The sequence below is a fragment of the Natrix helvetica genome (genome assembly GCF_964273705.1).
Source record: "Natrix helvetica genome assembly, chromosome: 6".
Lineage (NCBI taxonomy): Eukaryota > Metazoa > Chordata > Lepidosauria > Squamata > Natricidae > Natrix > Natrix helvetica.
In genome coordinates, this window is record NC_138553.1 from 46,088,541 (window position 1) to 46,104,066 (window position 15,526).

The 15,526-nt window shown below is 35.5% G+C and overlaps 1 protein-coding gene across 1 annotated transcript in view; it reads right to left on the minus strand.

Annotated features, from left to right (window-relative positions):
* TBC1D15 (TBC1 domain family member 15) overlaps positions 1-15,526 on the minus strand; it is a 41,736-nt gene that overhangs the window by 4,073 nt on the left and 22,137 nt on the right. Inside the window, exons 6-14 of the mRNA XM_081957329.1 lie at positions 12,774-12,867; positions 11,203-11,400; positions 10,968-11,096; positions 8,271-8,374; positions 7,558-7,652; positions 4,623-4,739; positions 4,103-4,203; positions 2,267-2,366; positions 1,329-1,426 (exon numbers count right to left, since the gene is read on the minus strand). Of these exons, the coding sequence (XP_081813455.1) occupies positions 1,329-1,426; positions 2,267-2,366; positions 4,103-4,203; positions 4,623-4,739; positions 7,558-7,652; positions 8,271-8,374; positions 10,968-11,096; positions 11,203-11,400; positions 12,774-12,867 (1,036 nt within the window). The remainder of the gene's footprint in view (positions 1-1,328; positions 1,427-2,266; positions 2,367-4,102; positions 4,204-4,622; positions 4,740-7,557; positions 7,653-8,270; positions 8,375-10,967; positions 11,097-11,202; positions 11,401-12,773; positions 12,868-15,526) is intronic.

Genomic DNA, 15,526 nt, shown 5'->3' on the forward strand with positions numbered 1-15,526 from the left:
TCTTCACGACTAGGCCAGCATGCCACTTGTAATAAATGAATAAATATGTTGAATTAAAAAATCTAATAAACAGTAATATTGTTGGTTTACAACCAGTAAGGTAGGCAGGTTCTCCTTATGCTGCGAATAATGGAGTGTTAAAAAACAGGTTCGAGGCCTGAGTGCCACACAATGGGGTGAGCTCCCATTCCTACCCCTACTCCTGCCCACCTACCAGTTCAAAAGCATGCAAAAATGTGAGCAGATTAATAACTACCACTTCAGTGGGAAGGTAACAGCATTGTGTGCATCTTTGACATATATCCATGCTGGTCACATGACCACAGAAAATGTCTTCAGGCAATGCTGTCTCCCTCAGTCAAGTACCAGAGATGAGCACTGTGCCCTAGAGTCGGACATGACTAGACAGGGAAAACTACCTTTACCTTGTTCATTTTGATAGATACTAAAAATTTCAGATGTGAACTATTGATAAGCTGAAAAAGATAACTTTATTTATTTATCAAACTTCTTATCTATCCATCTTTCTCATAGAGGGACTCTGGACAGTAATATTTTAAGAGTATGTTAACGGAACTACAGTTTTCAAAAGGCGTATTTCTACATTAGATCTCATCTAAAATTCTACATTTAGTACTCAGCAGTATGATATAAAAGAAGGCAATGAAAGAACATGGGCATGACCTAGATTTGATGTGTGATAGCTTGAACACCAGGTATCAGTTCCAAGGATAAATGGCTATAGCCACCTATATATATGTGTGTGTGTGACTTAGGTTGTTCCAGAAAACATGATTCTTTCCAGATTCTGTCCTTCAACAATGGTATGATTTCCATTTTGTGTGATTAAAAAACCTAAAAATTTGATTCTGCAGGATTATATAATGTTAGCTTTGAAAATTGCATTGATCTCAATGTATGCATAAAATTTATTTTTTTCTTTTCAAAAATTAACAGTATCTGTATCTTGAGTATTCTCTATCTAATTTTTCTATACTAAGTATGTTTTAGTTTATTCATTTTTAATGATAAAATTATTTTTCATATAAAAATGGTCTAGGTCACCATTTTGAGAAAAAATAAAGGCAAACCCTTCTAACAGGATTGTTACCCACTGGCACAAGGAATACAAAAACAAAAAAAAATACCCTGGCGGCATGTTTTTATGTCTTCCATATCAAAGATTTTGGCTTTTTCAGTTCATTTATTTTTGCTGTGTGAGTATATGTAGGAAAGGATAGGGTTAAGAAATATTCAGTATGTTTTTAAAAACTTGAACATTCTCGTTGAGCATCAAAAGTTAAATGTTGCCATAAAAAACATCTTACCTCCCATAAGCGAAGAATATCTTGAAAACTAAATTCTCTTTTAAATCTTATTAGAAGCCATCGGAAACAAAAATAAAGATAGCCTGAATCTTGAGATTCTAAAGAAATGGGAGGAAATACATCCATAAGTCCTCTTAGAAGGTTATTTTAACTTCACAATAAAAGACAACTAGAAAGAAAGTCTTGGGTGAAATAATTAAGCTATGAACAAACATAGTACTGTATTTTTCGCTCCATAAGACGCAATGGACCATAAGACGCACTGGACCATTAGACGTACCTAGATTTAGAGGAGGAAAACAAGACAAAAAAATATCAGGTGGAGCCTGAAGGGACCACAGATAGGTGTCCTCTCATGTGCCAGCTCTGCCTATTGACTCCTGCACTGTAGAAAAGAGACAGAAGAGGCTGGGTTCTGTACCGTAAAAGGACCCCACCACCATGCCCAGCTGCTATTCACCAAAGGACCAGTACCGTTTGCATCCACTTGGGGGGGAGAGTGCATCTTATGGAACAAAAAATATGGTAATTTATATAATACTGCCATAACTGTTTCATTTATAGTTCAGGACAAAACAGTAATATCCAAAGTTATACCTAAAGTTATTTTAACTATAAATACAAATAGAATAAAATAAATAGGCTGAAACAGTCATCTGAATCACATTTAACTCTAGGGCATAAAGACTGCTTTTTAGAGTTAGAGATGTGTGAACCAGGATAGCTTGCTCTACAAACCACTTTATTTCATTGTTGGTAAATATAAATTACCACTCTACAAGCCATGGTTAAAAAACCTTGGGTCAAAATTATGCATAAGGAAGGTTGCTATCTAAAACCAAAGACTCTTGAAAACTAAGAAAATAATTGATGCAAGAAAATGGTGTAAAGAAGTATCTAGAATAACTCTTTTTTTTAAAAAAAAAAAGTATACATACCCAAATAATTGCAGAATCCACTATCTAATAAGCGAAGTAAAGTGCTCAGTTGAATTAACTGTGTCTTCATGCCTTGCATTTGCTCTTCAAAATTTTGATGCTTGATGACAAACAGATAGAATATTTTATGTGAGTACTCAGAATCTTAAACGTATTTAAGTTTAAGTCTATTTCTGGTCTTGTTGTTTATCTATTACATTTATACAGCCACATTTCATAATAAAGCAACTCTCCTTACATAAAAACAATAATAAAATCCTAATGCTAAAAACTAATTAAAAAGCATCAACAATGTTATTAGTAACATGATAGTGGAGATAACTGAAGTTAAAAACAATTGAACAATCTCATCAAATTGCTATTTCCTTGAGATTCACAGGTCTGCTGACACAACCATGTTTTGAGAGAAAACATCAGAAGGATGTCCAGGATGAAGTTAATCTCACAGTTTATATGATAATTTAATTCAATAGACACATAAATGAAACTATGATAAGTGTAGCTACCCCCATCTGTTTCTAAACAGATTGCATTATATGTGCCAGGCAGAATGGGACAACTAGCCACAGTCAACTCACCACAGCCAACTTGCTGTGGGACAACTCATTGCAAGACAATTCAACACTTCAATTTAATTATTTAAACTAGTAATTGTTGGCTGAAGCAAGTTGGCTGTGGTGAGTTGTCATAGAACCTGTCCAGATGTATTTGCACATGGCTCTCCATATATGTGAATCCACTGACGTTATACACATGTACACAAAATGTATGACAACTGTATTCTGAAAATAATTGGGATAAATAACATTAACAGATTTCAGATTATCAATTATTATCATGTAATAATACTAACATCTGAAATCTGTTAATGTTATTTATCCCAATTATTTTCAGAATACAGTTGTCATACATTTTGTGTACATGTGTATAACGTCAGTGGATTCACATATATGGAGAGCCAGATAATAATTATCTGCATTATAATGAACACAGAATTCCATTGTGTATGCTGAATTGCTGGCTTTAAATAAAAATGTAAATGATGTATGTACATTCTCTCTCTCCCCCCTCCCTCCCTCTCGCACACACGCATACGCACACACACACATATACACATGCACAGAGAGGTATATAGCTATACCTATACATAGATGAAAGTTCATTTACATTTATGAATGAACGAACCTTGTAAGGGTTTCATTCTTTTCAGCAGAAAGAACAGTTATAATGGAATTCTCAAAATAGTATTGTACCCTTCCTTCTTTTTATGGTTTAGCATTAATAAAGCTACGGTTATACTAACACTGCATTTTAGGTCAAAATCCATGTGAACAAGCATTAAATGCATCACTATGTCTGATTTCAGATATTCTAAGTATTTTACTCTATTATTCAGCCACAGAGACCCAGAACAGCTTACAAATGTTTGGCAAAATCCAAGAGTTGCCATCTACTAGCTTATAATTTAAATGGCACATAGGAAAACAGCTCAGGAAGGAAGAGAACAAAAAATTAGGCAATAGTTCTTAGACTTAAATACAAATATAACAATGATCAACTACAATGTAATGTACAACCAGATTCAAGTAACTATTTGAAGAGTCATAAATTATATGTATCGATTCCTTTTAAAAAGACTTTTTTGCACTTTGACTATATAGATACATTTCAGAATATTTAATCTGCTTCTGACTTCATGTAGCAATTTTAATACTTTATGTCTGAATACACTAAGTAAGAAATATAATATGAAGAATCAGAGCAGGTGACATAAGGAAATAATATTTTTCAGTCTTAACTTAATAGAATAATAATATAGAAGATGACAATATTTACCATTTGACCCATGTACAATGTGAAGCACCAGAAAGCATCCACTTCATTCTCCATTACATATAAAATAGGTGAAAGTAAGTCACTCATTCCTTGAACATATCCTTAAAAGAAAAGAAAAAAATGAATTGTTGAACATTTCTCTTCTGAGGTGACAAATTCTGGAATTAAGAACAAATATTTACAAAAGATATCCATCTATACACACACACACACACACACACACACACACACACCAAGATATAGAAAAAAATACAATTTAAAAACTTATAATACATTTTAATAAGTACTTTATAAAGTATTAAAAGTAAGTATGCCTAATAGTACTGGACCTCCTTCATGACAGGGTACAATATAAATATGCTATAAATATATTCTGCATTTTAACATGTTACCTAATATAATTTACTCTTTTTCTCACTCCTCTTAATTAAAATTTTAAAATTGAATACATGAGACTGTCTTTGAATAATTTAAAGAAATAATAATTCAAAGGATCAATAAAAGATAAAGCTTTACTTACCCAGATCAAAGTCATACATACAATAGGTCATCAAAATGTCATGAAGCAGTATCAATCCAGGATTATCTTGACCCTCATAAAATTTATTTGTTCTATCAGTTCTGTTTACATCCTTTTCTAGAAAAAAAGCCTAGATTTAATGAAATTTCAAAACAGCTTGAAGTCTACTGTATTTTTCAGAGTATAAGATGCACCGGAGTATAAGATGCACCAAGGTTTTGAAGAGGCAAATTAAAAAATATATAGGTAAGTAGATAAGAGGGATAGAGAGGGAGAGAAAGAGAGAGAAATACAGTAGGTAGGGAGAGACAGTAGTTAGGTAGGTAGGTAGATAAAGGGGGGGAGAGAGTGTGTGTGAGAGAGAGAGAGAGAGTGTGTGTGTGTGTGAGAGAGAGAGAGAGAGAGAGAGAGAGAAAGAAAGAAAGAAAGAAAGAAAGAAAGAAAGAAAGAAAGAAAGAAAAAATATATAGAGAGAGAAATACAGTAGGTAGGTAGAGGGATAGAGAGAGAGAAATAGAAAGAGAGAAATACAGTAGATAAGTAGGGAGAGAGAGAGTAGGTAGGTTGGTAGGTAGAGGGGGGGAGAGAGAGAAATACAGTAGATGGGCAGGGGGAGAGGGGGGGGTAGGTAGGTAGGTAGATGTTTCCAGGTGTATTTTTCCATGTGCTGGAGAAGGAAATTGCTGACAATCTGCAGCACCTAAGACTTTCTTTCTGCTGGCACAGCACTTGATCAATGTAATTCTCATAAATCAGTTAAAGAGCTTTCCAAAAGGGAAAAAAAGTTTTTGCTCTCTGCAAACCTCCCCAAAACTTTTTTTAAAGGCATGAATAGCCTTGGGGGGGCTTGCAGCCTTGAGGGGGTGGGGGGGCCTAAAATGAGCAAAACACGGGCCGTTTTTCGCAAAAACGGGCCCAATTTTTTCTCAAAAAAATTGCATGCATAGCCTTGTGGAGGCTTATAGTGTGCTGCTGGGGGCTGGGGAGCAAAAAGCGGCCTGTTTTTTGCTCATTTCTGCCTTCCCCAGCCCCCAGGAACTCTCTGAAAGCCTCCATAAGTGTATGCACAGCCATTTTTGTAAAGGGGTGGGGCTTCGGGAGGCAAAAAAAGTCTGTATTCGATGTATAAGACACACCCAGATTTTCAGCCTCTTTTTTGAGGGAAAAAGGTGTGTCTTATACTCCAAAAAATACGGTATATCTTTGAATTTCCATTTTTAAAACTGCTGAGCTTGAAATAGCTAGAAAAATAAAGGCATTAAAACAACTGTTAAAATATAGCAATTGGAAAGAAAAAAAATATTTGTCTCAAAATTATTTCTAATATAGATAGTTCTTGAGTTAAAATTGAGCCTGGGAATTATACTTGTAAGTTGTGACAGTCACAAGATGAGTGACCATGACGTGAACTGACCCTTTTTCACAATGTTAAGCAAACATCACAATCTTAAGTGAACCCACAATTCACCATGGGGCAGTTTTTACTGGAAACTGGAAGTAAACACTCATTTTCATCAAATCTGTTGTTAATGATGGGCACATGATTACAGGGCACTGCAAGTGGCCATCAATGCAGGATGGCTGCTGACTGCCCAAAATGCAGTCATGTGACCATAGGGCAGAGCAATGCTGAAACTTCAAAATTCGATGGTTGGTTGATGGTTGGGGGTTGATGGTTGGGGGAACCATCATAATTTTAAACAATTGCTAACTAACCAGTGTGGATTACCCGTAAACAAATTTTCAAACACTTTCTATATGTTATATTTTATATTTAATGGTAATAAAATTATATGCAATCAAGTTTAAATTTTGTTGGGGTTCCAATTGGATGTTCTGATTATTATTTTTTCTTCCTTTCAATAATATCCAATTCTCAGAGACTGACTGAACAAGTCCCTGCAGTTTTCTTGGCTAAGTTTTTCAGAAGTCATTTGCCACTGCTTCCTTCTTAGGGGTGAGAGAAATTTACTGGCCAAGGTCACCCAGCTGGCTTTATGCCTAAGGCAGGATTCATGGTCTCGTGGTTTCTAGCCTACGACTTAACAATTACACCAAAGTGACTCTTGTTCTGACATCAGATGACATCAATGGGGAACTTTATCATATCATGTAGCTTAATTATTGCTATGTTGAATGTTTAGATGCTTTTCTGCCACTGAATATGCCATATAATTCACACCATCACAATCTGATTTTCATTGAAACCTACTGCAAAGTAATGTGTTGTCTTTATGCAAATGCTTGTATAGTGGTGGTTCCACTTGAAATAAGATATCAGAGGGTTGGCATAATCCAGGTCCCATCACTCAAGCAGTGTCATCTTGCAGGACCCAGGAGACATGCCTTCTCTGTCTCAATGCCTGTCTTTTGGAACAAAATTTCCCCTGAGATGCAGATGACTCTGACCCCACTTGCCATTTCTGAAAGGCTTTAAAGACCTGGCTCTTCCCTTAGACACTGAATCTGGAGGTTTTGTGAATTTCAATTGCTTGAATGTATACATTTGTCCTCAGTGCAATATATTTATAATTGTTGGTTTATTATTGTTATTTTTCATTATTTGTTACATGACAAATGGGCATCTGTATAGATTAATTAAATAAACAAGCAAGCAGAAGAGCCTCTTATAGAGCTTTTTAAATGATATTGCTTTGTATTCCAGCCTAAAAAAACAAGTTTAATTTAGCATACTGAAATAACTATAACAAAAAAAGCATGAATGGACTGAGGCCATTATTGTTACTTTATATTGTGCATCTCCTTAGGAAGTTACCTGTTTACATGGAAAGATAATAAGGAAGAGAAAAGAATCGAGCAACTCCGATGATCTGAAATAATCTTTTAAAAATATGCAATATATTTTCATCTAATAGGAAAAAACATTTATCTTTAATATTTGTATTGTACGAAATGTTATGCTTCTAAAAATTACCAATAAGACTTCTGTAATCCCTCAGTCTACAGTTTCTTTTTTCTTGTTCTTCGCTGACAGATTTCCACTGAAGCTTCATCCTGAAATATTCATCTCTGAAGAATTACAAAAATCAGAAAGCATGCTAAAGATATTGTGTAATTTGAAATATGAAGCATTAAAAAGAAAGATAGTTCACATTTTTCATTTGCAAGTAACTAGTTCCCACTACTTTGCATGGGAATAATATTTATACTTTTATGACTTTTGCTTAGTCTTTAAATTATATAATTCTTTAAGAACACAAAATATAACTTCAGAATCTAGGGTGATAATATTTAATACTGTCCTCCAAACACACGACAGGTATCCTGATTCTAAAGCCTGGTTGCACATATTTAGTGAAGGAATGAACAATGGGTCCACTTCTCTTTTGGGGGGCTAAGATATCATAAAAAATACAACAGAATGTTGGCAGCAAACCAGCAAACTATTATTATTGCCATGATAATTGCCATGATAATCAGTGTACAAATCTTAGATTTAACATACCCAAAAAGAAACAACTCTACGTGCCCAAATCTCAGTATAACCACTCCTGATGTCATTAGCCAACTAACGTAAGCCATCTTCCCCAATCCCGCAGAAAGGTATGTCAGCCAGCCACCACAATTTTGCTGCTTTCTGTTTAAACGTGCCACTACCATGTCACTATTTTAATATATCATGCTTACGTTTTCCTTTTCTGCATACTTGTCCTCTCATCCCTTGTACTATTCCATGAATAGTAACCCAACAGGAATTTCCATACTTCCTTCCTCAAAGCATGACAAAGCCCCTTAGACAAAAAAAAAGGGATAAAGGTAAAACTAGACCTTTTATAAGTAAAACATGAAGACCAGGAACAAAGAAACCAAGTCATTCTATAAGGGTAGCACTATCATCCTTAACTACTATTTACAATTTCTCTGGGTTCTTTGCTCAAAGTTCTTTGTTTCATTTCTTGTAAGGTAGTCAAGGTGAAACTTATGGTCTCACAAGTAGGCTAATTTTCTATCTTTTTAATGCTCATTTTGGTTTCCCAGACTTAATTTTACAACACTGTTTACGAATAAAAAATTAATAATTTGTCCTACCAACACTTGGTTTCCATATTATCTCTCTCAGTAACCTCCATGTTTCCCTTAGCTTGTATCATCAGTTTTTAGACTGAGAATCCTCTAGAAGTAATATTACTTCCTACAGCTGATACAGTTATCAAACCATTGCATTTCAGTGATTTAAAATTTATTTTAAAATAATTATGAAGTATAGTAACAAAGGAAGTTTTGTCTTTGCTTTGAAAGATTTAGGCAGCTGTTCAAGTGATATGGCGATGGACCAGTAGGTGTGGTCAATTGTTTACTTCACATCTTTTACTAATATTTAATCTCTATATATCAGAGTACGTTCTCTTCCCAATATATCTTTTGTATGAATGATACAAATGAATGCAACTTATCTTTATATGAAAACGTAGGTTTGAAAAAAAGCTAAAACATTAATAGAGTCATTGTGCCCTTATTATGACATAAAATAGTGAGATTGCAGCCTTGGAAAGGTAATGTATAGTAGATTGAGGACCTGATTGCACTTGCAACTTATGAGCAAACTGACTTTGCATGGACAAATATAATGAAATATATAACTCATTTATACAAACTACGTTAGATTAAAAAAAACATAATTGCATAAATGTATTAAATATATATATATAAACTGGAGCTAGGACTGTTCTCCTCGTACCCTTCGCCGCCACTTGTTCGCCCCCAGGGTTCCGACCCCAGGCATTCACCCCTACCATTTTGCCTCCGCTGAAAGGACCCTAGCTGTTCACCCTGGACAATGAGACCCAGCCTCTTTAGTCCCAGAACCTTCATCATGGGCCATTCGGAGAAATACTGTTCACCCCGGCCTTTTGGGTTCAAGAGACAGTTGGCCGCCAGCCAATCGGAGGGAGGGAAGGGAAATAGAGAGAGGGAGAAGGAGAAAGTATTCCATGTCGAGTTTCCTCTCTGGGGTTTGGATTCCCCACTCCCACTTGCCTGAAAAGCCTTTGGGTTCCCCACCCCCCTTGCTTGAAAAGCCTTTGGATTCCCCACAATTGCTTGAAAATCATTTGGATTCCCCCCTCCCGAAATGTGACAGGACAAAACAACAAGACAGAAGGCTTTTTGGCTCCGTTACTTTGTTTCAACCAATTATCATTATCTTCCCCAACAGCTCTACACTTCCACACCCCAACCTGGTTGTGTTTAACTTTACTGTGGCCCTTGTGTTGACCTGTCACATTTGGGGGGGGGGGGAGGAATCCAAAGGCTTTTCAAGCAAGTGAGGAGGGGAATCCAAACGCTTTTCAAGCAAGGGGGGAATCCAACACTTTTCCAGCGGGGGGGGGGAAATACAACCTCCACACCCCAATCCAGTTACATTTAACTTTCCTGTGACTCTTGTGTTGTCTTGTCACATTTCCGGGGGGGGGGGATGCAAATGGTTTTCTAGCTTGGACCGAGGCGACTGGGAAGAGAAACAAACCCGAGAGAGGAAACTCAACATGGAACACTTTCTCCCTCCCACTCTCTCTCTTTCTCCCTTCCCTTCCTCCTATTGGCTGATGGCCAACTGTCTCTTAAGCCCAAAAGGCCAGGGTGAACAGTATTTCTCCGAATGGCCCATGACGAAGATTCTGGGATTAAAGAGGCTGGGTCCCATTGCCCAGGGCGAACAGCTAGGATCCTTTCAGTGGAGGCGAAATGGTAGGGGGTCAATGCCTGGGGTCGGAACCCTAGGGGCGAACAAGGGGCGGTGAAGGGTACGAGGGGAACAGTCCCATTCTGATATAAACTTGAATAATTGCAATAGACAAGGAGTGTGCTAGTTCATGAGGGTAGAACGTTGGGTTGATGATCAGCAAACTCATATTCAAGACCCCTTGTTGTCGCAGGGCAGGGTGAGCTCCCATCACATGATCCAACTCCTGCTGACACAGCAATTTGAAAGTGAGAAACCATGAGTAGATAAAAAGTGCTACTTTGGTGGGCAATTTAATTGGGACACAAAAGGAGCCCTGAACTGGGCATCCCCCCAGGCAACAGTGATGTCACCATCAAATCTTTTCACCATAGAAGCACTTTGATGTTTTTGACACAGAAGTAATAGTATTGGATTAGACAACTATATGTAGAATTGAAATTTACTGTTAAAATGAAATGTACTGTTATTACTTTTTAATTTCCTTTGTTGTATTTTTTTCATTTTCTTTAAAAGCACTTCATGTGTTTTACTTTTCTTTGACAATATATGCACTTTCATCTTTGCATTTTTTTGTTTCTTTTTTGTCACTATTTTAAAAACAATAAAAAAATAATTTAAAAAATAACTTAAGATATTACCCCTCTGAATATCATTTGTTTCATAGCGTCGACATTCAATATTCTTCCTTCAGAATCCATATTCTTAGTCCACTCTTCAATTGATACTGGTTGCTTTCTATGAGCTTCAGGTCGTTTTCCTAAATCAATCTAAGACATGCATTAAAATATGTTATATTATTGCCCAGATATTAATTTTAAAACCATCAGATGAATGTCCTGTTACCATCTAAATTCCCAACAACTTAAAACTCACACGTGTGATGACTTCGAATCCTGGTTCTTCCTGTTGATTTATTTTTAGTCCCGGAATTGCATCACTAATGAAATCTGCCATTTCTGATGGAGGTCGCTGCTGATTTACTGACTCATTTCCTCGTAAGCTATCAAAAATATAGTTTGTCACTTTGGAAAATCCTCCCATTGTTGTTATGTAAGGATCCTTTTTCAATTTCTAAGAAAAACAAAGGTAAAGTTTATTTGGATCGATGAATGAACATATGAAGAATTGGGGAGGTACTATGATGAAGACAAGACTCAACACAATATTACATTAAAATAAGGTGTGTGTGTGTGTTTTAATGAAGCTGAATTAAGAAGCCTAACCTGAATACTTCATCTAGAATTTGCAACTGGTGCAGAATTTTGCAGACAGGATACTGTGTATCATGGGCTATACACAATAATGCTGGCTGCCTATTAGCTATATAGCCAGTTTCAGTATCTTACTACTGACACACAAAATTTAGAACAATCTGGATTTAAGTTACCTAATAGATCAATTTCTCCATTACAAATCTACACAATCCATAAAATATAGAAAGCATTCCTTTTTATGTAAGGTTCCACCCTGAAGAACCATACATATGAAAGCAGGCTATCTCTGCAGTGGTAGCCTCTTTTTGGAGTGCTCCCCCTTCTCTTTCCCATCCCAATTCCCAGATTAGGAAAGGACAGCTGTTAGATTTTCTTTCCTAGACGAGTGCTGTGAGTATATCACTCTGTCATTAAATGGAATTAAAAGCAGACAACCTGCCATATTATAGAGAGGTTTGGGGGAGGTTTACCCTTGATTTCTTTAATGGTTCTTGTCAATATCCCAGTGTCAAGACAATGGTAGAGAGATATTAGACATTACTTAGTCTACCTGGAAGATCTTCTATATAAGGTATCAGATAGCTGTTTAATTGGTGTATAAAGGCACATTGCATAAGCTGTGATGCCAACACAACAGGGGAATACTATTCAATTTGAGATGGTTCAATTTCTCCCAGTTTCAACATTTTATCCACCTCCTTTTCCCATCTCTCCTGTTGCTGATGCAACATACTTTTTACAACATTTGTCCATGGCTCTGCTCGGTTGACTTTGCTTTCACCTTTAGTCTCAGAAACTTCCAGTGAAGGATCTGAAACCATTTGGTCTTCAGTAGATGTCTTTGCCTTGTACTACTCTTCTTGTCGGCAATGGGCATATACTCTACAGATATGTTTCCATCTTCAGGAGAATAGCAACTGTATACAAATATTTTGTAGGATGGAAGCTCTTTTCTCCTCGCTCCAGCTACTGCTTGGCTTCCTTGCTTTATACCCCAAGCTTATTAATATATGTTAGTTAATTCATTCTTTCCAGATTTCAGGGGTTCTTTTGTCTATGACTGTACGCATATTAGGCTTTTTTATAAAACTTAATAAAGTTGGAAGCTTTCTCTTACTGCAAGATTTTTGCCTCTCCCACCCCACCACCCACTCCTGGGTTTTTGTTTTCAAAAAAACCCAGCTATTTTAATATCTTAAATCTTATATTTAATTTTTACACTATACTAACCTGTATTAAGCCACAAGTTGGTTCATCAAGGAGATTTTCAAAGGATTGTGAAATACTCTGATAGTTCACAAGAACCCTTTTATCCTGTTCAGATCTGAGAAGGGAGAAAAAGCATATTTTTCTACATTTCCTTCTATAATTCTGTTTCCTAATTTGGGATAAGCTAAGGATAACTATAAAACTTGCATTTGAAAAAAAAGCAGTTACAGATTACAAACCGATCACATAATACTTTAAGTAGATATGCATGTGATTTCTACGCATACATTACATTACATTACTAGTGATGAAGTCGAAAATACTTGATTGTTACTTTTAAACTTAAATTCACTACTGCCAGTTTCTGAAACAAAATACTAGTATTTTTAATATCCGGGCGGGGGGGGGCTATCACCTATTCTGTTATTAAAGCCTTTTAATAAATCTTATCACTCTTCAATACAAATGTGAGTGGATGCATCTGTGACAGAGGATATGAAATTCAACAGAAGATTATATCTTGGCCTTCTGAAAATGGGATGGGATGTTAATAAACAAAAACTGTGGTTTGTTAATATGGCACAGGAAACACAAGTTGTACTGAGTCATGTTTGACTAAACTATCAAAATGCAAACCCCTTAAGATGCATTTTAATTAAACGTGCCTTTACTAAGGTTTACCATAAATAACTACTTAACTTGCTCAGAGCATTATTTACATTACTGCTACTATGGACTGCTCCAGCATCATTAACTTAACTTAACCCCCCCCACCCCCCAATATTTATTTTTTCTCATCGATTTAAATTTTTAATTTGCAACCAATGATTAATAAAGTTGTTGAGTTGGTCAGTAAGAGTAATAATCATATTCAAAGCTCTATAGGGATAAAGTAAAGAAAGAACATTATTTAGCTTTTCTGGTTTTTCTTTGAAAATGAATCACTCTCATCGTGAGTGCAGGAGAGAACATAAATACTCAATTATGGATGGTCAGTGGCTGATTTTAAGCTTCTGCAGAGTCAGATATGGATTCAAAGCTCACTCCATCCAACAACCAACACTCCACTACTCCTCTTGCTGTAGTCTAATCTCATGCTTTAGAAAGCTTCACACAGAAGATTTCTCAGTGTCAAAAGAAACTACCCACCTATTGTCTAATACTCATCTATAACAAAATCACTTTTATTTTATTTTTTTATAAATTTTATTTTGTTTGTACAAACTTTGCAACACATTACATTTTTACCTATCTATTGTGTCTGTTTTATCTATACCAATAAATCTTTCATAACTATGAGTTCATATATTTGTGCATTTACATTATTTCATACATTTTTTCATTATATATATAATATTCTATATGTTCTATGTATAGCAGTTTTTACTACATTATGTCATTTTGTATAGTATATAATATATTAAATATTTTATAACTATGACTTTATATATTTGTGCATTTACATTATTTCATACATTTTTTTTCATTCTATATGTAATATTCTATGTGTAAGGGTTTTTACTACATTTACGTCATTTTGTGTAATATTTATTTGCTATAGTCTATCTCATATTTCAATCTTTTAATCCTTTTCTGGTTTTGTAGTTGTCTACTGTTTTGTTGATCTTTCTTCCTTTCTTTTTTGCTTTCCTGCTTTTCCCCTTTCCTCTAGCCAATTGTACAATAAATCCCATAGATTCGTCTTTCTCCTTTAGTTCTTTCGTGAGCCTATCCATCTCTGCATATTCCAATATTTTTTTAATTACATTTTCTTCTGTTGGTATATAATTATTTTTCCAGTTTTGTGCGAATATAATTCTCGCTGCCATAACGATGTGTAAAATTAAGTATCTAGTATTTTTTTTCATAATTTCCTTTTATAATCCCTAAAAAAATAATTCAGGTTTTAGTGCAATTTGATGTGCAGTAATCTCCTGTAGTCAATCTTTTATTTTTTTCCAATACTTTTTCTCAGCTGTGCACGTCCACCACATATGGTAGTATGTTCCATGTTGTTTGTTGCATTTCCAGCAGATAGGTGAACATTTGGAAACATTTTTGCAATTCTCGCTGGTGGAAGGTGCCATCTGTAGAACATCTGGTACATGTTCTCTCTATAAGCCGTTGCCATCGTTAATTTGTAGTTTATTTCCCAATTTTTTTCCCATTCCGCCAATTCTATACTATACCCAAACTTTATCGCCCATGTTATCGTTTCTTTCACAGTTTTTTCTTCCATTTTAAATTTTAATAAATAGTGATATATTTTTTTAATCAATTTTTCTTCAGTTCCATGTAAAATTTTATCCAGCTCTTGCAGCTCCTTATAGAAGCTGTCCCTTTCCCTGTCTTTTTTATACCTTGCCTGCATTTGTAAATAGGGCTACCAGCCATTATCTATTCCCTCATCTTTCAATTCTTGCCTTGTTTTTAGCCTTTCTTGGCTGTCTAATATGTCTTTATATCTTATTATCTTGTTTATGTCCAATAGGTTCGGGTATATCAGAGCTTCCATGGTGGATAGCCAGGTTGGGATTTTATTGTAATGTTTTGTTTTGATTTTTAACCATGTTTGTAGTAGAGCTTTTCTAATTAAATGTTTTTTTGAAATAGCTATGAATCTTGTCTTTCCCATCCCAGATAAAGGCGTGCCAACCCAATTCCAAATTCTAACCTTCTATTGTTAATAATCTTCTGTTTTTTAAATTGATCCAGTCCTTTATCCAGGTGAGAGTTGCTGCTTGGTAATAAAGCTCTCAATCGGGAAGTCCAAA